The sequence below is a fragment of the Corvus hawaiiensis genome, chromosome 2 (assembly GCF_020740725.1).
Source record: "Corvus hawaiiensis isolate bCorHaw1 chromosome 2, bCorHaw1.pri.cur, whole genome shotgun sequence".
Taxonomy (NCBI): Eukaryota; Metazoa; Chordata; class Aves; order Passeriformes; family Corvidae; genus Corvus; species Corvus hawaiiensis.
Genome location: NC_063214.1, coordinates 121,861,215 through 121,888,577, shown reverse-complemented (window position 1 = coordinate 121,888,577; position 27,363 = coordinate 121,861,215). Strand labels below are relative to the sequence as shown.

Below are 27,363 nucleotides of genomic sequence, written 5' to 3'. Positions count from 1 at the left end.
TGAGTATGAGCCCAGGGGTGCCCAGGTGGGCAAGAACATCGTGGCCTGGATCAGGAATTGTGTGTCCAGCAGGAGCAGGGCAGGGATTGTCCCTCTGTGCTGGGCACTGAGAGGCCCCTCCAGGGCTGTGCCCAGTTCTGGCTCCTGCAGGAGAGCCCTGGAGGGGCTGGAGCGTGTCCAGGGCAGGGAAGGGAGCTGGGAAGGGGCTGGAGCCCCAGGAGCGGCTGAGGGAGCTGGGAAAGGGGCTCAGGCTGGAGCAAAGGAGGCTCAGGGGGGACCTTGTGGCTCTGCACAAGTCCCTGACAGGAGGGGGCAGCCGGGGGGGTCGGGCTCTGCTGCCAGGGAACAGGGACAGGAGGAGAGGGAACGGCCTCAGGCTGGGCCAGGGGAGGCTCAGGGTGGACAGCAGCAGGAATTTCCCCAGGGAAAGGGAGCTCAGGCCTTGGCAGGGGCTGCCCAGGGAGATTTGGAGTGCCCATCCCTGGAGGTGTCCCAGGAAGGGCTGGAGGTGGCACTCAGTGCTCTGGGCTGGGGACAAGGTGGGCATCGGGCACAGCTGGGCCTGGCTGGGCTGGGAGGGCTTTTCCAGCCTCAGGGGTTCTGGGATTCTGTGAAAACAAAGCATTGCACGTGTTTGGAGGAACGAGGCACCTTGGTGAACCCCCAGACTCGATTTCATCCTCCCAAAAATCCCTCAGCAAATACTTTTGGTCAAGCCCTGTGCCACGGGACTCCAGCTGGTCCGTGTGGTTTGGCCACACTTCCCATTGAAAGAACCCATAACATTTCTGTGGATTCTCACATGAGGAACACCACTATTGTCCTTTCCTAAATGCCAGCGTTCAGGGACTGTGCAATTCCCACCAGAATAACCCTGGGAGGGGGCTCGTGCTCCTCACAGTGCAATTAAGGAGGTCTTCGAGACCACAGCTGTTTTTAGAGCTCCCCGAGGTCGGCAGGAATGTCCCGGGCAGTGGGGATTGGGATGCTGGGATTTACAACCCCTCTCCCAGTCACTCGGATTACTCAGAGTCAGTGGAGGCTGGGGAGCAGAAAATCCTACACGGGGAGAAGTGTTGGATTCCTCACAAGTGATTCACCCTCCCAGCACAGAGAAATCAGCACTTAAAGGGATCCAGGAGAGCTGCAGAGGGACTGGGGACAAGGCATGGAGGGCCAGGAGCCAGGGAATGGCTTCCCAGTGCCAGAGGGCAGGGCTGGATGGGAGATTGGGCAGGAATTGTTCCCTGGCAGGGTGGGCAGGCCCTGGCACAGGGTGCCCAGAGCAGCTGGGGCTGCCCCTGGATCCCTGGCAGTGCCCAAGGCCAGGCTGGACATTGGGGCTTGGAGCAGCCTGGGACAGTGGGAGGTGTCCCTGCCATGGCAGGGCTGGCACTGGATGGGCTTTAAGGTTCCTCCTGACCCAAACCATTCTGGAATTCCATGGTTCTATAATTCCAGGTGCTGGCTCCCAGCACACAGAGCTCAGGGCAGAGCTCTGGATTAGTCCCAGCACCTGGAATTTTCTGGCATCACAAACCAGGGTTACACAGTCCAGAGAAGTGAGAACCTTCACGCAGCCCTCAGAGGGGACAGACAGGGAGCAACCACAGCCAGGGAGGCGTCACCTGGAGCAGGTCTGGGAACACCACAGCTCTGAGAGCAAACAAATCAATGTTGTGACCAGAGACTACGAAACTGATGCAGAAAATGCTCTTAATAAATCTGTTTTAACCCATTCTAATCAGAGTTTTGTTGTATATCCAGTGGTGCCAGTGACAGGACAGGAGGAGCAGCGGCCATGAACTAAACCACAACAAATTCCACCCCAGCAGGAGGAAGAAGGTCTTTCCATGGAGCCCTGGAAGAGCTGCCCAGGGAGGTGATGGATTCTCCCTCTCTGGAGACATCCCAACCCCACCTGGATGTGTTCCTGTGTCACCTGCTCCAGGTGACCCTGCCTGGGCAGGGGTTGGACTGGGTGATCTCCAGAAGGTCCCTCCAAGCCTGGTAATTCTGGGATTCTGGGATTCTGTGATCTCAACCCTTGGAGGACCACACTGGGTGCCAAAAAGGACCTCGTGGTTTAACCTGGCAGCCAAAGCCCACCCAGACACGTGGGCACCCTCAGTGCCAGGGGATGGGGAGGGACCCAGAAAAAAGGGAAAACTTGTGGGCTGAGATGAAGACAGGTTAATAGGACACAAAAATAAGGGAAAGACACGGAATCATGGAATGGTTCGGGCCGGAAGGGACCTTAAACTCATCTTGTTCCAACCCCAGACACCTTCCACTGTCCCAGGGTGCTCCAAGCCCTGTCCAAGCTGGCCTGGGACACTGCCAGGGATGAGGAGCTGAGTGTGACCCAACACACCCAACTCCCACCTCCAGCTCTGCTCGTGTCCTGCATAACAAACAAAGCCTTGGGCTCCGGAGTTTCTTGGAAAACTCCTTTTCCAGTCCAAGATTCTGCAGCTTTGCCTTCCTGATGATCGTCCTGCTTCCCCTGGCAGCAATCCCAAACCCTTCCAATGCAGCTGGGGGGAATCTGAGCAGCACCAGGTGCACCCGGTCACTTTTGGTTTCATTTCTCTTCCCCTTTGGGCTGGGTGCAGCTCCTCTGGAATTGTTTTCCTCAGTAGAAGGGAGAGAATTATTTATAGGGGATTCCAGGGGTTATCAAAGCAAATTCTCTACTCTTTCCAGTGGCTGGGACAACTGGGAATATCCTACCCTCAGAGAGAGCAACTTGGAGGATCCTTCATGGCCGTGCCAGGAGCACTCCTAAGGTCCCCTCATCCTTAGTGTCTAAGGGCTGAGAGTATTTCATTCCCAACATTCCCTGAGTAGAAGAGTGGGAATGCTGCCTGGGCATCGTTAGGATAATGAGCATCCTGCTCCTGGCTCCCTCCTGTCTCTGCCAGGTCCCCGTGTCCACAGATGGATGTCACAGACTGGGACATTGTCATCCTGCTTGCCACCCAAAACCAGGGGACAGCCAGGACACCGAGTGTGCCACCAGCCTCCTCTGCGGCTCCCAAGGGGAATTGGGGAGGGAAAATCCAATGGAAAATCCAATCCTCCCTACCTGTGACCTTCACATCAGCCCTCAGCACAAAACTGAGCTGAGCTCAGCTCGTGCCCACAGGCAGCAGCTCTGGAGAGCCCTGCAGGTGTTGGACATTCCCCAAGGAATGTTGGACGTGTCTCCACCAGACCCTGCAGAGAAGCTCCCTGTGGGTCTTCACCAGCAGAATTTCCAGCTCTGAAACCCTGCTGAGGTGGCTGAGGGATTCCCCTTGGGAGAAGCATTGTACTGTCAGGATATACGGAATTATGGAATGGTTTGGGTTGGGAGGGAATTTAAATCATCCCATCCCATCCCTGACACCTTCCACTGTCCCAGGCTGCTCCAAGCCCCAGTGTCCAACCTGGCCTTGGACCCTGCCAGGGAGCAGCCACAGCTTCCCTGAGCATCCACAACTCCTCTGTTCCCACAGAACTCAGCCAGGGGCCTCTCACAGATGCAGTGGGATCTCACCACCCCACAGAACTCCCCTCAGGATTTTCCTCAGCCAGATTCCCTCTGTGCCAGCAGCACCCTCCACACATGCCTGACTTGGCAGCCCAAGCAGAACCCGACCCCAACAGGGATTCAAGCCCTCCCAGGTTCCCAGCATCCATCCCCTTGCAGTAAAACATCCTAGGAAAGCAACCTGGGATACTTCAGGAGTGGGATCTGTCAGTGCCAAGCTCCCCCTCTTCCATGAGTGGTGCCCCTTTATCCAGCATCTCCTTCGCTGGAGTTTGTGTTTTTCCAAGGGCTCTTCAGTGGGATGTTGCAGGAAAATGCTGCCAGCACCCAAGCTGGAGAGAAGGGAATCATAAAATCTCAAAGGCCAATTGAAACCCCTCATATTTCAAACAATCCTGATGATTTTTAAGCCTGGACTTCCAGGCCATGAGTTGAAAATATCTCGGGGTGGGGGGGGGGGGGTGGGGGGGGGTTGTGTCTTAAAATTGCAGCTTTCCAGAACCTGACAGGAGCCTGAAAGGTGGAGAGGGACCTTTAACAACAGCAGGGAGTGCCAGGACAAGGGGAAGGGATTCAAACTGATAGGGAGGCGATTTAAATGGGATCTTGGGCAGGAATTGTTCCCTGGGAGGGTGGGCAGGCCCTGGCCCAGGGTGCCCAGAGCAGCTGGGGCTGCCCCTGGATCCCTGGCAGTGCCCAAGGCCAGGCTGGACATTGGGGCTGGGAGCAGCCTGGGACAGTGGGAGGTGTCCCTGCCATGGCAGGGGCGGGAATGGGATCCCTAAAATCTCTCCCAATCCAAACTATTCTGTGATTCCATGATCAACATTTCTGCTGGACATCCTGGCAGTGCTGGACAGATCCTGGGAGACTCTTTGGGCAGAAATAACGTGGCCACATCCTAAGAGAAATTCCTGACTCCAGCAGCCCTGGTTTATATCCCAAAGTCTTCCTTCCTTGGCAACAACTCAGCCAACAGAACTGATCCCACCAAGGGACAGGGATGAGTTTCAGGGACCAAAGCCTGGATCCAGCTGCAGGAGCCCATGAGCCAGGCTGACTTTTGCCATTCCAATCCCTCCCTGGATCAATTCCAAAGCAACACATCCCTGGGTGCTGGAGCTCAGCTCCATCTGCAGCTCAGACAGAAGATCCTGAAACTCTGTAGGCTCACGATGCCAACAAAGGGGATTTTGGTGCACTCTGGATTCAGGGAGCAAATCCCTGCGTGCTCAAACTTCCTGGGATCAGGGCAGCGGCCACACTGAGCACTCTCCAGGTGGAAGTCTTTGATGGTGCAGTGCCCTCAGTCTGCGGGAGAAACCTCCAGAGTGCAACATTCCCACATGGAAGAGAAAAGATCAGGAAAAGGAAGGGATTGAGGCCATTCCCAAGACATTTTTTGGCTCAACAAACCAGAGCTGCCAGTTGTTATTTGAATCCTTCCCAAGGCTGTGTATCCCCAAAATCCACAAACAAGGAACCCAGAGGATTTAGGAGCAGAAAATTCCTTGTTTTCTACCCTCAGAAACATCACCAGAGGAAGGGCTGAGGAGCTTCACTATTGGATTCTTTGGGAACAAAATTCAAAAGTCCTGGCATTCCAGCTGCTCAGGCCTTTGGGAATGCCCATGGAACAGGACTTTTAAGGCCATGGTTTGGCTGCACAGCTCCTCTGGCTCTCCAGTGTCCTGAAATTTTACTCTTGGAGATCCGGAGCCTCTCAGAGCCCATGGGACAAATGGGCTTTGGACAATCAAAAAGGCTGGAACACATCCCAAGGCTTCCCTTCCTCCACAGGGATTTATGATCCCTCAGGGCACAAATATCCCCTTTTTCCCTTTTTTTCCCTGGCACAACTGTTTGCTCAGCCCCAGGACTGCTCCAGTTTGATCCCCTCTCCTCCATTCCAGTGTTGGCTGTTATTAGCTTCCCAAAATATCCAACTCCCAGCCTGGGAGCTAACTGGGCTCAACAAATTCCAACCCCCACTCCACCTCCTACTAAAACAACAAAAAATATTTTAAAAAGTTCATATTGGAAACCATCAGTTATGAGGAAAACAGTACCTGTAGCTGTGGAGAGGCTTAGAAATAAATCCAGGTGCTGAGACAGCTCCAGTGCTGGGATAGCCACGCTCCAGTCAGCTCCTGCCATCCCTCAAACTTGGGATAAAGAAAAAACTGATCCCTCAGAAAAGAGGGATATGAATGGTCCTAATTCACACCAAATCATGGCACATATTCCATAATAAGCTGATGGGCTCATCTCCAAAGAGCATCCAGGATTTTCCTGCTGAATGCAGGAGAGCCCTGGAGGGGCTGGAGCGTGTCCAGGGCAGGGAAGGGAGCTGGGAAGGGGCTGGAGCCCCAGGAGCGGCTGAGGGAGCTGGGAAAGGGGCTCAGGCTGGAGCAAAGGAGGCTCAGGGGGGACCTTGTGGCTCTGCACAAGTCCCTGACAGGAGGGGCAGCCGGGGGGGTCGGGCTCTGCTGCCAGGGAACAGGGACAGGAGGAGAGGGAACGGCCTCAGGCTGGGCCAGGGCAGGCTCAGGGCGGACAGCAGCAGGAATTTCCCCGTGGAAAGGGAGCTCAGGCCTTGGGAAGAGCTGCCCAGGGAGGTTTGGAGTGCCCATCCCTGGAGGTGTCCCAGGAAGGGCTGGAGGTGGCACTCAGTGCTCTGGGCTGGGGACAAGGTGGGCATCGGGCACAGCTGGGACTGGCTGGGCTGGGAGGGCTTTTCCAGCCTCAGGGATCCTGGGATCAACCTTGAAATTGGGACAAATTAAATGGAAAATTTAAAACTACACCAAGAAAACTGAAAAGAGACAAATAACAACATTTATACATTTACAGCTTCTGCTGAGCTTCACGAGTTGAGATCTTAGATATTCTCCTTCCTACTCAATCCAAATCCAGGCCCAAATTCCAGGCTGGAGGTGAAATCCCTTTAAACCCCTTCCGTCCATGTTCTATTTAAGAAAACTTTTGGAGAAACCCTTGAGTGAGACACGTTCTTGCAGTTGGCACTTTCTACACCAAAAAAGTGAATTTTCAGCAGCAAGGGCAGCTCAGGGAGCCAAACCCAGGGCACAGATTCCCAAATCCACAGCTCCTCCCGGCTGAGCTCATCCCTGAGTGGAAGGAAGGTCTGTCCCACAAGGAAAAATCATGGATAAGGAAAGCTCTGCCTGGAGCAGGCAGCAACTGCAACAAGAAAAGCACCTCTAATACAGATTCAGCTTCAGGGAGCGTGCAGTGCATTCCCCCTATAATGCCAATGATTTTTCCAGGAAAAAAGAGACTTAAAAGAGAAAAGAAAATCAAATTTAAATTTAAAATAAAACCCACCATGAAAATACCCCCAAACAAACAAAACCCCACAAATCCAGACATTCGTAACTCTTAAAGAAGGATGTAGAGAAAGAAAATTCTGGGATGATTTAAATATTCAGAAAAACTGGTTTCTTTTCCTCCCCAAAATTCCACATCCAAGGAAGAAAGAGCACAAAGCTCCCTCAGGAATGATCCAGCTACTGGATTTACATCAGAGAGCAGGAGGTCTTTATATGTAACAATAATGTCACTGGTCTTCCTCCTGCTTTGAGCAAAAGAAAGACAAAAAAGCCACATGAACACTTTGGTCCTGATGTCTTTCCCAGTTTGGGATGTCCACTCGATGGCAAAACAAAGCATCTTTGATTCTCCTGCTCCTACAGAAGCTTGGGGAGTCTCTCATTCCCACCTGGAATTTTCTGGCCTCACCTAAAGAGGATTTTTCACCTGTGCTTTGAAGATTATTTACCTTGAGGACCATGAGGTGGCTCTTGGCAGTGAAAGTTGTTTTTCGTACTTAAGAAAATTAAAAAGGTCAGTTTTTATTTTTAACCACACTTTTATTGCCTTTTTTCCCCCCCCCAAAAACAAAGCCCCACCAAATCCCATCCTAGATTTCTATATTTACACTGCAGACTTCTTAATCTCTTATGTAAATATCCATATTCCGGAGTAATCTCTGGAAAAAATGCTATTTATAGCATCCTGCTGCTGGAGAGATCTTCATTATCAATGTAATGCTCCGAGAGAAAAGCAAATCAATTTGCAAAGTTGTCAAATAGCAAGATAAGCACCCGGATTAAAACGATTCCCATCATTTTAAACAAAAAGAAACCTCAATTGTTACAATAATGAAGATTCTGGCATAGACCACACACATCCCACAGTGAGATTTTTGGATGGACAGGAGTTGCCACAATTCTTTTCTGCAGCAGTGATTAAAAAAACGGGTTAAAAAAGGTTTCAAACATTTGGGATTTTCAGTTTTTCCTGGCAGTGAGTTTCTCTTCAGGGCTCACTGGGATGATGCCACTGCATTCTTCTGCCTTGGCCACGGGGTGTTTGATGAAAGCCCTTCTGATGACATCAATGTCCCGTCCCAAATGATCCATCATGGGGGACACGATGGAAGGCGGGGCCTCCAAGTCTATCAGAAAATACCTGCAAGGAGAAACACACAAAATAAAGCAAAATTCCTGGGCTGGAACAGCTGCAACCCAAGGAACTCTTCTGGGGGGGTTTCTGAAATAAGAATTCTTGAGTTTTTTCTGCTCCTGTGGGATTTTTTAAATGAGAGTTGCTAAGTTTTTTTCTTGCATTTTGGTACCTGGATTGTTTGAAATAAAAAGCTCCATGTGGGCTTGATTTCAATTATGAAAAGGTCAATTCTGTTGGAATCATGGAATATCCTGAGCTGGAAGGGACCTACAGGGATCATCCAGAGCAGCTCCAAGCCCTGCACAGACACCCCAAACATCCCACCTGTCCCTGGGAATGCTGTCCCGACACTCCTGGAGCTCTGTCCAGCACTGCAGACGCAAGAAGATTCAAGACTTTGCTTCTTCCTCATCCATTCATCCTCATCTTGCCTTGAACCATTTTTAAGACAAGGTAGGGTGGCAGGAGCAGCCCCTTCCTCAAATTCCTGACATGTTTTTGGGGAACAGATGCCAGTGGGAAACATCTCCAAGCCCATTCACACACACAGAGATTCCTTCCTGCAAAGCTCTGCCTCGGAGCTGAATGGAAATGGAAAAAATGAAAAAAAAAAAAGCAAAGAGATGGATTTATCTCAAATCACATCTTCGATGTGAACGTGGCTTAAATCTCCAATCTGTTGGGGCCTGATGAGCACCCAGCAGTGCTGACCTTGGTGGGACTGAATCAGGGAATATTCTGATGGGAAGGGACCCACAGGGATCACCCAGTCCCACCCCTGGCCCTGCCCAGACCCCCCAACAATCCCAGCCTGGGCATCCCTGGCAGCGCTGTCCAAACGCTCCTGGAGCTCTGGCAGCCTCGGGGCCGTGCCCATTCCCTGGGGAGCCTGGGCAGTGCCCAGCAGCCTCTGGGGGAAGAACCTTTCCCTAAAATCCAACCTAACCCTGCCCTGGCCCAGCTCCAGCCGCTCCCTGGCTGCTGTCCCTGGCCCAGGTCTCAGATCCCCAGGGAACCCCTCGGTGTCCCCACAGCTCTCCTGACATCCCTAAGGAAACAGCCACCACCCCGCTGCAGGAAGCAGAACGTGGCTCCCCACTGATATCTCAATAACCAAAGTTATTTCTGCAATAAATCCCTTTGCTGAAGACCTGCACCTTCTTCAGGAGCTCAGCTAGAGTTTTCCAGGAGATTTTTCCAGCTCCAGCACACCTGAGGGAGCAAAGGGTGGGATCTTGGGCAGGAATTGTTCCCTGGGAGGGTGGGCAGGCCCTGGCACAGGGTGCCCAGAGCAGCTGGGGCTGCCCCTGGATCCCTGGCAGTGCCCAAGGCCAGGCTGGACATTGGGGCTTGGAGCAGCCTGGCACAGTGGGAGGTGTCCCTGCCCACAACAGGATGGGCTTTGAGGTCCCTCCCAACCCAAACCGTTCCAGAATCCCACAATTCTCTAAGCCCACCTCCCCATGGAGCACCACACTACCCCAAAGTGATTTCCCTTAAATATCCAAGCAGGACCCAACATCCCAGTTTCACTTCCAAACTGCCCCCAACAGAGAGAACTTTGCTCTGAGGGAAGTTTGGATCCTTCCTAAGCCAACTACAGCAGGAGCATCCCACATTCCCAAAGGTGATCCTGGAGGGAAAGTCCCCAAACCCAGAAGGGAACTGGGAATCTGAACAGGAAATCCAGGAGGTGGGGCCCTGAACAAGCCCCGCTCGTGTCCTTCAGGCTGCACTGGGTTCATTTTTTGCGTCACATCCCAAATATTGCACCCCAAGAGCCCAGGGGGCCAGGAATGACTCAGGCAGCGCTGCTGGATTGCGGAATCCAGCCCCGGAAATCATGGGAACACCACTTTTCCTCAGCAGCCAGCCTGATGTCACACCAGCATCCACGTAGCAGCCACAACTCATCCCCAAATCCTTTCCAGAAAGTCCAGAATTCTTTATGGGAGGGGCAGGATGGTAAAACCCCCTCCCTGCAGCCCATCCTGGGGCAGAGCCCTCCAGGAGAGGTGCCCAGCTGGAATGGGCTGTGCCTGGGTGTCCCTGAACCCAAGGGAGCAGTGCCAGCCCATGCCAGCTCTGCATTCCGGGGTGCTGTGCCACGGGAATCGCTTGTCCCGGGGATTTGGAGGAGCTCTGGTGGGCTCGTTCCTCCTCGCAAATCCCCACAGGAACAACATTTGGCTTTTGGGAAGCTCAGCTGCCCACTGCTCTGTGGGCTCCAGGGTGCAGAGATGCCAGCTGGTTCTCAGCTCAGGGAGAGGAGCCATCCTTCAGCCTGGACAATTCGTTGGAAGTGCAGCCCAGCAGGATGTGAAGGATGCACCCCCCTAAAACCCAGGAACGTGGGATGCTCTGGTAAAGCCATTAAAACCTGCTGCGAGTTTAGCAGATGACACTTGAACTCTTCTCCTTGGGAAGCAGCCTTTCCAATCCTCTCACCTACCGGGAAGGAGCATGGGGGGAGCAATTCCAGCGGGTGATTCTTGCCCCCTTCCCTTTGCACCGATCCCATCGCCATCCCCGCTCTTCCCTCCGCAATTTAATTCCGTTCCTGCCTCTCATCTGCTGCTTTTCATTGTGCTCCTCAGATGGCGAGAGGGTTGGTTTTTGTTTCCTTTTTTTCCTTCCCTCCAAAGGCTGCTTTGCAACTTTGTGCTTTCTCTGCCATTAGCAAAGGGTGGAAATTTCCACTGACGCACTGTTGATAAGCCAAGGAGGAGGGGGGGGGAAGGGAGGATGAGCTGTTCCAGCAGATCTTTCTGACTCCTCGCAGGAAAGGTATTTTATCAGAGCACACGGAACTGCAGGCACGGGGAACAATGTGGGGTTTCAAAAACAACCACCTCTCTCCAACGTGAGCAACAACAAAAAAAAAAAAAAAGAAAAAGAAAAGAGAGAGAAGGGAAAAAGAACCGGCATAAAGAAAAAAAATTGGATTTCTTCAGGAAAGAAAGAAGGGCTGGGAAAACAATGAGCAACACAATGGACAATGGAATCCCTGAGGAGATCTGAACCCCTTCCCCTCAAATCTCCCCGTTTAAATCAGCTGCCAGGAGGCCATGGGGGTTTTTAAACCCTCAAACCTTCATTGCAGGCAGTGATCTATGACCCCACAACGCTGCTGTTTGTGGAGTAAACAACCCCAAATCCCAGTGGGACAAAGGCAGGGAAAAATACAGGAATGCAGCAGGGAAACCACCTCGTTCTTGCAAAAAGAAATGCAAAAAGCATTTGTGCTCTCTAGGAGTCACCAGGGGAGAAATGCAGGAAAATTCCACTGATTCACGATGAGCCCACGGTTATTTTTGTCCTCCTGCTTGACTGCAAACACAAGGATGATTTAAATGCAGGGAAGCAGGCTGGAACACATTAAAACAATGCATTAACTCAAAAAAAATAATTTAAAATGTGAGATGGTTTCAAATAAAAGAGGACGTGCCTTCGCATATGAGGGAAATCAAAAGAAAAGAGGGGAAAGAAAAGAGCCAGGTTTCATTTCTCAATTTTACCACGTTCCAGGCAGAAATTGTTTGAACCCTGAGTCCTAAGGATGCTCAAATGTGTTGCTTTCAGATGGCCAGGGTAGGACTTCAAGGAACCTGGATGAAAATTCCCTTCGAAATCCTCCTGGAATTCAACTCTGAGCCAAGGGGAACAGTGAAGATACGGTGGGCTTGGAAGAGGCTGTGTGGTCCCATGGTTTTGGCCCAAAAATGTCTCCCTGTGTGAAGGTGGAAGATCCAAGGGAAAGAAAACGTTCTGAGGAACAGGCAGAGGTGAAAGGAGCAGAAATCACCTGGAGGAAACCACAGCAGGTGCTGGAGCAGCTCCACGTTGTCGTCAAGAAGGTAATTCCATAAAAAGAATTTTTGTTTTGCTACCTGAATGTTCATTTTATCTTTAGGACCATGGAAATGGGGGAATTTGCTCTGCTTTTCAACCCAACCTTCCTCAGCAGGGTAGAGTTCATGCTCGTGATCATGAAGGATCAGGACAAGTGTTGCCTTTAGCTTTTAAAAATATGGCAGTGGAAGCTCTGCGAGAATCTGGGAAAGACCAGATGAAACCCAAAAGCCGGATTTTAGTGACCAACCTGTGCCACAGCAATGATGGGAATGATCCACAGAGGGCTTGGAGGGGAGATACACCCACAGTGCCAGGAATGGCATTTCCCAAATTCCATCCACAGGCACCTGTTGTTCAGCTAATTAAATCATGGAAAAGATGTTCTCATGGAATCATTGAGGCTGGAAAATACCTTCAAGGCCATTGAGTCCAGTGCCCCATGCCCACCTTGTCCCCAGCCCAGAGCACTGAGTGCCACCTCCAGCCCTTCCTGGGACACCTCCAGGGATGGGCACTCCAAACCTCCCTGGGCAGCCCCTGCCAAGGCCTGAGCTCCCTTTCCATGGGGAAATTCCTGCTGCTGTCCACCCTGAGCCTGCCCTGGCCCAGCCTGAGGCCGTTCCCTCTCCTCCTGTCCCTGTTCCCTGGCAGCAGAGCCCGACCCCCCCGGCTGCCCCCTCCTGTCAGGGACTTGTGCAGAGCCACAAGGTCCCCCCTGAGCCTCCTTTGCTCCAGCCTGAGCCCCTTTCCCAGCTCCCTCAGCCGCTCCTGGGGCTCCAGCCCCTTCCCAGCTCCCTTCCCTGCCCTGGACACGCTCCAGCCCCTCCAGGGCTCTCCTGCAGGAGCCAGAACTGGGCACAGCCCTCGAGGGGCCTCTCAGTGCCCAGCACAGAGGGACAATCCCTGCCCTGCTCCTGCTGGACACACAATTCCTGACCCAGCCCAGGTGCCAGTGGCCTCCTGCCCACCTGGGCACCCCTGGGCTCGTGTCCAGCCGCTGGCACCAGCACCCCCAGGGCCTTTCCCACTGGGCCCCTTCCCAGCCACTCTGCCCCCAGTCTGTATCACTGCATGGTGCTAAAAACCAATTAAATTAAAAAATTAAATTAAATTAAATTAAAAATAATTAAGAAAAAAAAAAGGTTAAAATTAAAATCAATTCCCTCCCAAATGGTGGCTGATTGCCACCCCACCAAGCCCAGTGGCCGCCACACTCATTCAAGGAGCCTGTACCAGGATTTGGTGGATTCTGGTGCCTCCACATCACCAGCTCTGCTCAGGGCCTCTAAAATGCACCGAAATTCCAAAGTGCTCTTCCACAGCTAAGGTGAAAAGGAAAAAACATCCAAACATTTCAGGGCTTTGATCCTTGAGGCACATCCACACTTTCATGGGGAAAAGAATTTGAAGGAAAACTAATGGCTCAACTCATCAATGAAGAAAGCCCCATCTAGTGGAAGAAGACAATCAATTGAGCAGGAAACACTTCCAATGTGCATAAATCCACAAATACTCCAGCTGCTTTTGTTCCCATCCAAGCACACTGCAGAGCCAGGACACCTTTTTGCCCAAACAGCTCACGATGTTCTAAAATCCAAGCAGCAACACGAACCTGGGTTGGGCATTCGGTTTAAATTTATTTGGGGGGGATTAAGAAAGGAAAAAATTGCAGCTCCTTTCATCTGTTTTTTGTTTTCCCGTCTTTGGTGCTCAAGAGCCATGAAAAGCATCAAGAGGCTCGACTTGAGTGAGGCCAAACACGTCTGGAGAATAAAGTCCTTTAACTCTGCATAATTTGTGTTCAATAAAGGGCGGGGAGAGGGTTGTTCAAACCTGTAAATGCTCCAGAGAACAATTCTGACAGGTAACCATTATTTCAGTGTAGAAATCAAGGCAGTCAAATTGATCAGAGGGCACTTCAACCTCTCCTGGCCACGTGGAAAATTTCATCCTGCCACGAGCAAAAGGAATTGAAAAGGAATTGTGCAAGTTCCTAAGCTCAGCTGCTTTGTGGCAAGAGGCAAAGCTTGGACATGTAACAAAATTTACGTGGAAGTGTTTCCACAAGAGTCAAATGCCTTAAACAGAGTGTCCAGAGAGGTTGGGGATTCCTCATCCTGGAAATGTCCAGGCTGGATGGGGATTGGAGAAACCTGGGATGGTGGAAGGTGTCCCTGAAGGGTTGGAATTAAATGATCTTCAAGATCCCTTCCAACCCAACCCATTCCATGCTTCCATGCTCAATTATGGAATTATTCCTCTCAATAACCATCCATTCCTGCTGCTTTAGGGCCTGGAAACAAAAGCCTTTCCCGGGCAGGTGCTTTGGCAAAGCCACCTGGAATTTCTGCCTCCTGACACCCTTGGATGCTGTTGTGTATCCCTTGTTCCTCAGGAACCCTGGAATTCACCTCCTACAGAAAACCCCCCGGGCATGTGTGAACATAAACTTCCAAATGCAATTCCTGATCAACTCCCCAAAATGGAATTCCTGGCTGGTAATTCCTAAAGAACTCCCCAAAATGGAATTCCTGGATGGTAATTCCTAAAGAACTCCCCAAAATGCAATTCCTGGATGGTAATTCCTGATCAACTCCCCAGAATTGAATTCCTGGCTGATAATTCCTAAAGAACTCCCCAAAATGCAATTCCTGGATGGTAATTCCTAAAGAACTCCCAAAATGGAATTCCTGGCTGATAATTCCTAAAAAACTCCCCAGAATGCAATTCCTGGATGGTAATTCCTGATCAACTCCCCAGAATGGAATTCCTGGATGGTAATTCCTGATGAACTCCCCAAAATGGAATTCCTGGCTGATAATTCCTAAAGAACTCCCCAAAATGCAATTCCTGGATGGTAATTCCTGATCAACTCCCAAAAATGCAATTCCTGGATGATAATTCCTGATAAACTCCCCAGAATGGAATTCCTGGATGATAATTCCTCATAAATTCCCAAAATGCAATTCCTGCATGATAATCCCTGATGAACTCCTCAAAATGCAATTCCTGGCTGGTAATTCCTGATAAACTCCCAAAATGCAGTTCAGCAAGAACAAAAGCAAGCCCTGAGTTTGCTATTTCAGAGAACACGGGGGCTGAGGAGACAACTGGGAGTGAAGAGCAAAACAAGAAGATGAAGAGGCAAAGCAAGCAAATCACAAAAGAAAATTGCCATCTTTTCAAAATCCAATTTGAAAGGGGAAAAAAAACCACAACAAGGCAATGAAAAACTGGCAAATAGAACATGGAAATTGTTATGGATAATCAGAGTTTCACTGGAGAACTCATAAATCATGGAATGGTTTGGGTTGGAAGGGAACTTGAAGCTCATCTCATCCCACCCCTGCCATGGGCAGGGACACCTTTCACTGTCCCAGGCTGCTCCAAGCCCCAGTGTCCAGCCTGGCCTTGGACACTGCCATAGAAATAAATATGCAAATCAATAAAATGAAGTGAATGAAATGATAAAAATGTGGGGAGGAAGGTGTAAACCATTCCTGTATTACAGGTAGATTTAACAGAGAGATTCCCACCCATCCCAAAACCAAGGAGAAGGAAAGGCCCTGGTGCTCCATCAATTCCCAAACCCTGAGCAGGCTGAGCTCCATCACCTTTGCTCCAGAGACCAAAAATAAGAATGGAAACAACATTGAGGGGGGGCTAAAAACCACTAAAAAATCTCCAATTCCAACCCTCAGCATTCCAAGTCCCACCTGGGTGCTTCCCTCTCCTCCAAGCCCCCATCCCAGCTCCTGCAGTTTCACAGATTTCTGATCTGCAAATCCTTGGAGCCATAACCTTCCCAAAGGAATGTGTGAATCCTATTTTAATTTTTTCCCCAGGTCTGTTTTGGAGCTGCCTTTGGATCATCTCCCGTGCAGTGAAAATCTCCCTCCCACCAAGCCTGGTCCCCAAAGCATCCCCTCAGCACGGCCCGAGCCAGGGAGAGCCACGAGGGTGGGACTGAGGCAGGGCCAAAGCAAACAGGCAACCACAAAGTGCAACCCCCAGTGTGCTACTATCACTTTACAACCAGTTGGAATCTGCTCCAGCTCAGCCCTGACCAAATCTGCTCTGCTGTCCTCAGCCAGCCCCAGCCTGGAGAGGGATTGGAGAGGATTCAGTGGTTCTGGAGCATCCCAAGCAGCAAACAAAGCCAGAGTTGAACATTCCTTGGATTCAAAGGCTGGCACACACCTTATTTAAATCAGTTTGGTTTTGTTTGTGCCAGGCAGAAACACCCCTGGGACCAAAACAACACAAAGCACCTTAAAAGCAATTTAAATGCAGCTCATTAATAACAAGTAGTGGCGAGTAAAACAAATATTTGGCACAAATCTGTCACCCAGCAGGAGAGAAAGGTTGGGAATCTTTATTTAAATACATTCTTCCCCTAGTTTTTCACAGCCAGGGCCATGGGCAAGTCAGGCTCAAAGTCTCACCTAAATTTCCATATCTGGAGCCTGGTCCTTGTCACGTTTTATTCACCCACAGGGTGAATTGTTACAATTTTGCTGCTCAGATCGTGCTCTGAAATACTTGAAAACCAAAAGATTCACATTCTACTATGAATGAAATAAATGTGAATGAGTGGCTAATTCAGTTTAAAGATCAGTAAATCAGGAATTGAAAAGTTTGATTCTATAGCTGTATCCACACAATTGCCAGAACTCTGTTTTCATAACGACCTAAAGGCAAAACCTGTCAATAGTAGGTCTCTAAAAAACTAAAACAAAAGGAGGAGGATGCTTTTAAGAGAAAAACCTAAATTTTAACACCCCCTCCCCCCCAGTGACCAGAATTTCCTGAGAAGGAATAATCCCATTGTTTGTAGGATCTGAGGTCTTCAGGAGAGTAAAGCTGCCCCTGCCAGTGACAGCTGAGGGCTGCAATCCCCCATGGCAGCCTTGGAAAAATCTGTTTTACACATCAATTGCCAGAAAATGCCCTTTCTCTGTGAAGTCTCTTGGATATTGTTAAGTTTGTAAGGTGCCTGTAATGCACTTTATCCTCTGTATCCACTGTAGCCCAGAAGATGCTGGAGCACTGCAGAACTCAGGGAAAAAAGCCCTTTTTTAAGGACAGGCCATCCCTCCTGCTGATTTATGAATTTGTGGTTTGCAGTTTAGCTCTTTCCTTATCTCTAAAATCACCACCAAAACCTGCACAAGCTTTGCCCTGAGAATTATGGAATGGTTTGGGTTGGGAGGGAAGTTAAAGGAACTTTCCACCAGCACAGGTTAGTCCCAGCCCCATTCCATTAATTTTTATAAAATTGTATTAGGTTAATTTTCCTATAATTCACCAGCCAGGAGGTCCAAGGAAATAATGGATTGAGTGTCCATCCCAAATATCCAACTATCTACATGCTATAGGAAAATAAACTACTTAAAGCTCTAAGAGTCAGAAAAACTAAAAAAAAAAAAAATTAAAAAATATTAAAACCCCAAACAAGGCACAAATTAAAAGCTTTGGAAGATGCAAGACTCTCCCCTCCAACACACATTTGAATTCTCACAGAAGCCTCTTAAATTAATTCAGAACAAGCCCAGACTAAGGAAAAGTGAAATATTCTGGATTATTCAATGTCCCACTCCCAAAGGAACATAGGAGAAGTAGAAATTGGCTGGGGGGGAGAAAAGATTCCAGGATTTCATGGTAAGTCCAGGAGCTTCGGGAGGTACCTGGAAAAACTGTTTATTTTCTTTTTAACTTTGTCCTATTGAAAAAAACAAGATTCTTTTTTACAGTTGCTATCAAGTAGAACTGGCTGATTTGATAAGGTGCATCAAGAGCTGACTTTTCATTTCCTATTGATGGATGATGTTTGATATCCTGAATGTTTTATTCTCCACTACAAAATACTGGATGGTCCACCAGGAATCCACCCTGCCTGCCCACGGAGCTGCAAATTCCCCAGGAAAATCTCCAGGAATACAATCCTCTGGAATTCCCAGGTACTGACACTGCCAGCTGCTTCCCCCTGTAGGATCCCGTGGCTCTGGAATCTGAGATCCCAAATACAGGCACACAAACCATTTCCTGTAGTACCTCTCTGAATCCCTTCTCCCTTTGAACAAACCAGGAAATCTGGGGGAGGTTCCTCTCACATCCAAGTACAGGGATCCACGTGCAGGGCAGGGAGAGGGACTGAGGAATATTTGGGGACACCTGACCTGGGAGGGGGAGGAGGAGAAGAGGAGGAGGCTTTGATCTGATGGTTTCCTGCTTGAAGGATGCAATTACTGGTTCCTGAAACCTTGTTCTCCTCAGCACACAAAATACGCCTGCTCTGAGGGCCCTGCACACAGGAGGGGTTTGCTCACAGATTCCCGGGAGGATCTGGGGGATTGGTGGAGGGGAGCTGGACCTGCCCCATCCCAGAGCCCCCCCCCGAGCCCAGGGCTGAGCCCCAGCGTGGGCAGCAGGGAAGGGATTGGGATGGTGCCCCTGTGTCCCTGTGCTCAGGTGAGAGCCCACCTGCAGAGCTGCCCCAGCCCTGGGACCAGCACAGGGAGGACGTGGAGCTGCTGGAGAGAGGCCAGAGGAGGCACCAGGATGAGCAGAGGGATGGAGCAGCTCTGCTGGGAGGAAAGGCTGCGAGAGCTGGGATTGTTCAGCCTGGAGAGGAGAAGCTTTGGGCTGAGCTCAGTGTGGCCTTGCAGGGCCTGAAGGAGCTGCAGGAAAGCTGGAGAGAGACAATTCCCAAGGGCTGGAGGGCCAGGAGCCAGGGAATGGCTTCCCAGTGCCAGAGGGCAGGGCTGGATGGGAGATTGGGCAGGAATTGTTCCCTGGCAGGGTGGGCAGGCCCTGGCACAGGGTGCCCAGAGCAGCTGGGGCTGCCCCTGGATCCCTGGCAGTGCCCAAGGCCAGGCTGGACATTGGGGCTGGGAGCAGCCTGGGACAGTGGGAGGTGTCCCTGCCATGGCACGGGTGGCACTGGATGGGCTTTGAGGTCCCTCCAAACCCAAGCCAGGCCATGACTCCACTTCAGGCACTGCCATTGTGCCCCTGCCTGTTTTGCTCTCCTGCTCCGTGCGTTTTTTTTCAAAGCACGCCTTGACCCTGCCGGTTTTGCAATGTGGGATGAAATCCTGTTGCATGCCCCTGGGAGCTGAGAAATTCTTGTCTCAAGACAGAATTAGTGATTACCTCATCCTGCTGTTGGAGCAGAAGCATTTTATAAACATTAAAGCCTTTTCCAAGGGCAGAACCAGGAGCTGGTGTTACTCTCCTTGTACCAGTGGGGAGCTAAGGCAGAGGGATGAAGTTCCACCGATTTTGGGTGCTGAAGTGGAGAGTTTGCATGACAGATTTTGGCTTGGGTGGCAGCACTTCTGCAGGCCAGATTGTGGGTTCCTCAACAGGCAAAGAGAAGACAGGAAACAGGATTTCCAGAACTATGGAGCAGAGATGAAGAGAAGCCATTTCTCCGGGAGTCTGTGCCTGGACCTCCCCACCTCCACAAACAGGAATTCCTCCCCAGTATCCCATCTAACCCTGCCCTCTGGCAGTGGGAACCCATTCCCCCCATCTGTCACTGCATATTCTTAGAGAAAGTCCCCCTTTCTTCCTTTTTATAGGGTTCCTTAAGGTTTTGAAAGGGCTCTGAGGTCTCCCTGAAGTTTCTCTTCCCAGGCTGATGGAACAGGAGCATGGTGGACATTCCCCTCATCCTTTCTCCCAGTCTCCTTCCCCTGGCAGTTCTCACCATCCCCACCTTGCAGGAGCACCACAAGGACCTCAGAAGAGGGAGTGAAACCAGGAGTCACCTCTAGGAAGGGGATCCAAGAAGGACTTTGCAGCTCTGGAGTCCCCTCAGCTTCTTCTTCAAGGAAGAGCAGGCTTGGCCAAGCTCCTGTTCCACTCAGAGGCATCACTGCAGGATCAGGAGCTCGTTAATTGTTATTTGGATGAGGCGGCCCCAGCAGTGGGGGTTGCTTAGCAACATCTCCCAGGCCTTGGGAGAGGCAGCAGCCATTTCAGAGGTGGCCTCGAGGAGCAAAACCACCCTGGGCAGGGGATGGAACCCACAGCACCTCCCTCTGCCCTGTGGGGCGGCCCAGTGGTAATTCCCATTTATTGTGTTTCCATAAAACATGGGATTACCTGAAACAGCCTTAAGTGAGGGGCTGGGAGAGCTGGAGAGGAGAAGCTCCAGGGAGAGCTCAGAGCCCCTGGCAGGGCCTAAAGGGGCTCCAGGAGAGCTGCAGAGGGACTGGGGACAAGGGCTGGAGGGCCAGGAGCCAGGGAATGGCTTCCCAGTGCCAGAGGGCAGGGCTGGATGGGAGATTGGGCAGGAATTGTTCCCTGGCAGGGTGGGCAGGCCCTGGCACAGGGTGCCCAGAGCAGCTGGGGCTGCCCCTGGATCCCTGGCAGTGCCCAAGGCCAGGTTGGAACAAGCTGAGCCTTAAAATCCCTCCCAACCCCAACCATTCCATGATTCTGGACCTTATCAAACCCAAAAACTGTACTAGAAACACAACCAAGTCTTACAGGGCACCTACAACTGATAATTAACATTGGAGTAAAAGAACCCATCCTGCTGAACAGCAACCAGCAAATTCAAGTTCAGCTCTTATCAGTAAACAGCCTAAAAATAGTTATTTTAAAAAATACTAATATTGTTTATGTTGGGGAAAGTCCTGCAGACCTGGAGCTACAAAAACACCACTGAAAACCAACACAAACCTGACACCACCCAGAACAAAACACACAAAACACTCCAAAGCAGGACACACACCCCCCAAGGACCCCACACCGCCTTGCTGAGACCTCCCAGGTCCCACCTGCACCCCCAAAAAGCACGAGGAAGACTAAATGGTTGTTCCTGATGTCCATTTTCCGGGAGCAGCACTGAAAGGATTTAAGGAAAAGGCATCACCACGTACCCGCCTCTCTTGTGGCGCTCCTTGTGCTTGGAGATTTTGTAAGGCAGAGACCTTTCCCCCAGGTTCTCCAGGTTCCTCACGATGGCTCCTCTCTCCATCAGAGCCTCAACGGTGCGTTTGAGCACGGCAGCTGTCTCAGGCTTGAAAAGAAAGAAAGAAAAGTGTGAAATTCATAGAAATCTGGTTATTTTATAGAGTAGAAGGGACACCTGTACTTGCACAGCTCAGCACTTGGAGAGGTGGTGCTGCAACCCAGGAAGACAAAGTGGAAGCATTAAGGGAGAGAATTTTTAGGAGCAGGCAATCGCTCAGCAAAATTTCCTGCCATTTCCAAGTCGGGCCCCAGCAAAAAGGAAATGGTTCCTGGATTGAACTCACCTGGAATCACTTGGTTTGAGCCTTGCACAAATAAATAATCCTAGCAAAGGAAAATGATGGATTGGCAACAGTTTTGGGGTCCTTGGTCCTTTAAATATTAATTGTTCATTAATATTTAAAGTGAACAGTCTGGGGAAAACATAAATCCTTGATATGGAGACAACAATTAGCACACATTCATTTATCTTGTTATTTACACTGCACGTGTGGAACACTTGGAGAAATCATGGAATATCCTGAGCTGGATGGGACCCACAGGATCACTGATCCAGCCCCTGGCCCTGCCCAGACCCCCCAACAATCCCAGCCTGGGCATCCCTGGCAGCGCTGTCCAAACGCTCCTGGAGCTCTGGCAGCCTCGGGGCCGTGCCCATTCCCTGGGGAGCCTGGGCAGTGCCCAGCAGCCTCTGGGGGAAGAACCTTTCCCTAAAATCCAACCTAACCCTGCCCTGGCCCAGCTCCAGCCGCTCCCTGGCTGCTGTCCCTGGCCCAGGTCTCAGATCCCCAGGGAACCCCTCGGTGTCCCCACAGCTCTCCTGACATCCCTAAGGAAACAGCCACCACCCCGCTGCAGGAAGCAGAACGTGGCTCCCCACTGATATCTCAATAACCAAAGTTATTTCTGCAATAAATCCCTTTGCTGAAGACCTGCACCTTCTTCAGGAGCTCAGCTGGAAGCTCAGCACAGACACCCCACCAATCCCATTGTGTCCCTGGCAGCAGTGTCCAAAGGCTCCTGGAGCTCTGGCAGCCTCCAGGCCATGCCCATTCCACAACCTCATTTCAGGGAGTTGTGGAGAGCAGTGAGGTCCCCCCTGACAAACCCTCCTTAACCTCCATATAGATTTAAATTAAATTAAATTAAATATTGTCGGGTAAACTCCCTGCCCTCCATGCCTCTCCCCCCAAATGACACAGAAGCTTTTTGTCTCTTTTCCACTCAGCACATTCCCCGAGTGGCTGCAAGGCCAACGTGAGGTGCAGTTTCTAAACACAACGAAGCCAAAGATTCGAACCCTGTGTATTTAAACACAAAACCAGAGAGAAAGAACAAGAAAAGAAAGCCACAGATTTCTACATTCAGGATTGTAAAATTTGCAACCTTCTCCACTTGTGGCCATACTCTGAAAACATCAACTAATTGTTGGGTTGGAAAGCTTGTCACTGTAACCCCTCTCATCCTCCCTCTCCCAAAAATGCCATGGTTTATCCTGGCTTGCCTAAAGCCATCACCCAAACTAAAAATAGGCTGAACTCTGCTAACCAAGAGATCCACAGACACAGGTTCCTTGGTTTGCCTCAGAGCCAGCCCACTTGGGGACAGAGGAAATGGGCCTGCCTGGCTCCCAACTTGGGAGCCACAACATTTTTTCCTCAACAGCCAGCACTAATTCCAGTCCCACAGCCCAGCTCTAATTCCAGTCCCACAGCCCAGCTCTAATTCCAGTCCCACAGACGTGGGGAGGGAAAAGGAGACAATGGGAGCTGCTGCTCCAGAGGGGAGAGGGAAGAGCTCGCAAGAGCGCGAAGGGCCTGGTTTGTAATTCCAGCTCTGGATACCCCTCCTGCCCCCACTGGCAAACCAGAGCCATTCCCAGCTGCTTTCACCCTCAGTGAACTTTGGCAGCGGCCTTGGGCCACTTCAGTCGGTCACAAGTTGTTACCTTGTTCTAGAAAGGTCCAGAATCCTGGGATGGGTCAGGCTGGAAGGGCCCACAGTGGCCACCTGCTCCCACCTCTGGGCCATCCCAGAGCCCAGGGCCCAGGAGTGTGGATATTCTGGAATATCCCCGGGGAGGAGGCTCCAGCCCCTCTCTGGGCTCTGTTCCAGCCCGGGCCCTGCCCAGGGCAGCAGTTCTGCCTCCTGTGCAGGGCAATTGCCGGGCTCAGGCCCTGCCCGTGGCTCTGGTGCCGCTGCCGGGCCCCGGAGCAGAGCCCGGGCCCTGCCCTGAGCCCTCCCTGCAGCCAGGGACAGCCAGGGCTGAGGGACCTGGAAGAAGGAACCAAAGGACTTTTGTCTTCAGATGCAAATTCCCCACTCCTTTATCCCCTATTCTAAATTGAGAGCTACCCAGAAGAAACCTGTTAACTCCACAATTCCCACCAAGTCCAACGCAGCCCCCAGCGTCACAGCAGCCACAGGTGAGGGCCACACCCTGAGCACTTTGTCCCCACCTCAGGTTGGCCCCACCTTGAACCCTGTGTCCCGTTCTGGGACATGGCAGGAGAGCCCTGGAGGGGCTGGAGCATGTCCAGGGCAGGGAAGGGAGCTGGGAAGGGGCTGGAGCCCCAGGAGCGGCTGAGGGAGCTGGGAAAGGGGCTGAGCCTGGAGCAAAGGAGGCTCAGGGGGGACCTTGTGGCTCTGCACAAGTCCCTGACAGGAGGGGGCAGCCGGGGGGGTCGGGCTCTGCTGCCAGGGAACAGGGACAGGAGGAGAGGGAACGGCCTCAGGCTGGGCCAGGGGAGGCTCAGGGTGGACAGCAGCAGGAATTTCCCCATGGAAAGGGAGCTCAGGCCTTGGGAAGAGCTGCCCAGGGAGGTTTGGAGTGCCCATCCCTGGAGGTGTCCCAGAAATGTGGGGTTGTGGCCCCTGAGGACGTGGATTAAAGGTGAGCACACCCTGCTGCTGGTCCATGGTTGGACTGGATCATCTTAAAGGTCTTCTCCACCCTCAGCAATTCTGTGATTTTGGCCTCTCCCTCTCTCCTCACCGGTCTGTCAGCTCAGCACAACCCCACCCAAGAGCAGGAAACTCTTCCATGCCCAACTGGGGTGCCCCATTCGTTCCCACCAGGATTAAAGCCACCAATGTCCCATAAGAACCATCAAAGCAGCACCAACCACCCCTTCCCAAGGGAATGTTGTGTATCAGAGGGAATAAAAATGCTCCCATGGGTTTTATCAGTCCCACAGGACTCACCTGGCAACCAGGAAGTGCATAAAGACACGGGAACTGGAAAAAAAGGGAATTCTCTGGTGGAAAAGTGCCCTCAGGCATGAGCCTCAGCCATGAAGCTCAAAGAACAGCTTGGAGACAAACCAAATGTGGAAATAAAGCCTTTGGAATGCTGATGCCTCCTAAAAAACGAGGAGCCACCCACCTGGAACCAGAGCCACGTGAAAGGACTCAGCTCCACTGCTACTTTTTCCATCTCATTTCCCCAAGAAAAGTCCAAGGAATAGAAAATCCAGCACTGGCTACAAAAAGAGCTTTGTCAACCATCAAAAACTCCTCCAAGAAGAGTCCTTGGAGAGAGAAAAGGAAGCAAACACCAAATCCTCAATAGTTTTAGGGCTAGGACAGTTCTCAAGTTCTTCTGGCCACTTGCTCAGTCCAACAGGAAACATTTAAAGTCAGTGGGCACATCCCAAATTATAAACAGCAATAACTCCATCCCAATTACTTGATTATCCCTTCAATGTAGCAACAGCAGGATAAAATTAGGTCTTTTTTTGATTGCTCAGCAGTTACAAAAGGTTGGTCTGGGATTATTTACTGAGGTGGAAATCAAAGAAGGCAAAATCCATGTTTAGAAGGAAGCTGCAATTCCAAGCAGCAAAACTAAGGGGGAAAACCAACTCCTTGTTGTCATTTACTGCTTAATAAAACACTAGAAATTATTAGTGAAAATGATTAAAACCTCTGTGATTACTGTACAACAACCCACAGCAGCAGCCCCAGGGTGGGTACAACCACTCAGGGCAGTCAGGAAAGATCAAAATCCAGAGAAATGCAGCATTCCAAGGAAAAAGAAGATGTAGGAGCTGTGCTTAAGCCCTGGGAAAAATGGGCTGGGCTGGAAATTGAGCAGTGGGAATGGGAGGACTCTCAACACCTGCCTGGAAGTTCAGGGGTGGGGAGGGATCCCAGACTGGTTTGGGATGGAGGGACCTTAAAGCCAATCCCAGTGCCACCCCTGCCATGGCAGGGACACCTCCCACTGTGCCAGGCTGCTCCAAGCCCCAATGTCCAGCCTGGCCTTGGGCACTGCCAGGGATCCAGGGGCAGCCCCAGCTGCTCTGGGCACCCTGTGCCAGGGCCTTCCCACCCTCCCAGGGAACAATTCCTGCCCAATCTCCCATCCAGCCCTGCCCTCTGGCACTGGGAAGCCATTCCCTGGCTCCTGGCCCTCCATGCCTTGTCCCCAGTCCCTCTGCAGCTCTCCTGGAGCCCCTTTAGGCCCTGCCAGGGGCTCTGAGCTCTCTCTGGATCCTCTTCTTCTGCAGGTGAACACCCCCAGCTCTCCCAGCCTGGCTCCACTGGACTCATTCCAACATTCCAACACCTTTCTTGTGTTGGAGTCCCAGATCTGGATCAATTTAGGGACAGCTGGATGCAGGGACAGAGGTTTCTGTAACCACAACAGAACAATTTTCCCAAGACAGAACAAGGGACAAATGGGAAACCCCCAGGTGCTCCTGACCATGAGAACCTTTCCACGTTCCCACCCAACACTGAGTGAACACGAAGGCAGGAGAGACTGTTCCAGAAATGGATTTGGCAAATAGAAGTTGCAGCAGGCACATCACCAAAAATAACTCAGGGGGAAGTGATCAAAATTACCTCTGAATTAAAATTAACACCCCATCCTTCAAACAGATCTTTAATTAGCATTTAAATGGGGTGTAAGCCAAAGACCCAGATGTGAATACCAAGGCCAGGGACCAGGATGCAGAGGAAGCAGCAACTTTTAAACTCAAAGTGATGCTCGAACTCTTCTGTTCCAAAATCCACCTTTCTTCTTCAAAGAAACGAAATTCTACGATGGATCTTTTTTATTTTTAACTCAGTATTTAAGATCAAAGGAAATTCTAGAAGAAATTAAACTACAATCCAAGGAATTCGAGTATTCTGTTAATACCAAGTCACAGCTAAATTAAAGCATCAGTCCCAACACTGAATTTAATCCATTTTAGAGAGCTGAGCGTCTTGAGAGGTTCTAAAAAGAAGCCTAAAAGGTGTCTTTTAAATCTGAAATAAACAGCAGCCAAATCCCCCATGATTTAGGGTCACTTCAAGGGTTTATTACTAGAAACAGCTGAAGTAACAACTGGCCACAACTTCACAGAAGGGTTTGGGTTGGCAGGGATTTTAAGGCTCATCCAGTGCCACCCCCTGCCACGGACAGGGACCCCCTTCCACTGTCCCAGGTTGCTCCAAGCCCTGTCCAAGCGACACTTCCAGGGATGGGGAGCCCTCAACATTCCAGGAAGATTCAATTAAACCTCAAAATTAATTAAACACCTTCCTCAAAACTTCAGAAGCTCTCACTCTTTTTCCAACCACAATAAATTCTAATCAGGGCTTCAGTGTAACACTGCAAAATTCTACTGATCAGAAACTTGCTGAGAAAGAGCTCCCCAGGAACTCCAAGTTGTGTTCCTGCCATGACTTTTTGATGTGAATACATTTCATCAAGTCTACTTTGTATGTTCTTTAAGGTTAAATAATTAGGAGTGGAAAGGAAAAATTAATTACACCCAAACGAAGACATGGAGGGAACATCCCCCCTTCTTCCTCCTCCTTCCTCAGCTTTATAGACAGAGCTGGACACCACAGGGGCTGGGATGTCCCCTGCTCAGTTGGGGTCCCTGTCCCAGCTCTGGAAAGAGCTGGAGTGGCAACTCAGGCGATTTCCCAGAATTAGAGAATTTCCAGGATCCCTGAGGCTGGAAAAGCCCTCCCAGCCCAGCCAGGCCCAGCTGTGCCCGATGCCCACCTTGTCCCCAGCCCAGAGCTCTGAGTGCCACCTCCAGCCCTTCCTGGGACACCTCCAGGGATGGGCACTCCAAACCTCCCTGGGCAGCTCTTCCCAAGGCCTGAGCTCCCTTTCCATGGGGAAATTCCTGCTGCTGTCCACCCTGAGCCTGCCCTGGCCCAGCCTGAGGCCGTTCCCTCTCCTCCTGTCCCTGTTCCCTGGCAGCAGAGCCCGACGCCCCCGGCTGCCCCCTCCTGTCAGGGACTTGTGCAGAGCCACAAGGTCCCCCCTGAGCCTCCTTTGCTCCAGCCTGAGCCCCTTTCCCAGCTCCCTCAGCCGCTCCTGGGGCTCCAGCCCCTTCCCAGCTCCCTTCCCTGCCCTGGACACGCTCCAGCCCCTCCAGGGCTCTCCTGCAGGAGCCAGAACTGGGCACAGCCCTCGAGGGGCCTCTCAGTGCCCAGCACAGAGGGACAATCCCTGCCCTGCTCCTGCTGGGCACACAATTCCTGAT

General features: G+C 51.2%; 1 protein-coding gene across 1 annotated transcript in view; it reads right to left on the bottom strand.

The window, feature by feature from the left end:
- Nucleotides 1-7,390: 7,390 nt before the first annotated feature.
- Nucleotides 7,391-27,363, bottom strand: part of MRPS6 (mitochondrial ribosomal protein S6) — a 43,590-nt gene continuing 23,617 nt past the window's right edge. The window contains exons 2-3 of the mRNA XM_048291431.1: nt 20,776-20,915; nt 7,391-8,029 (exon numbers count right to left, since the gene is read on the bottom strand). Of these exons, the coding sequence (XP_048147388.1) occupies nt 7,849-8,029; nt 20,776-20,915 (321 nt within the window). The 3' untranslated portion in view covers nt 7,391-7,848. The remainder of the gene's footprint in view (nt 8,030-20,775; nt 20,916-27,363) is intronic.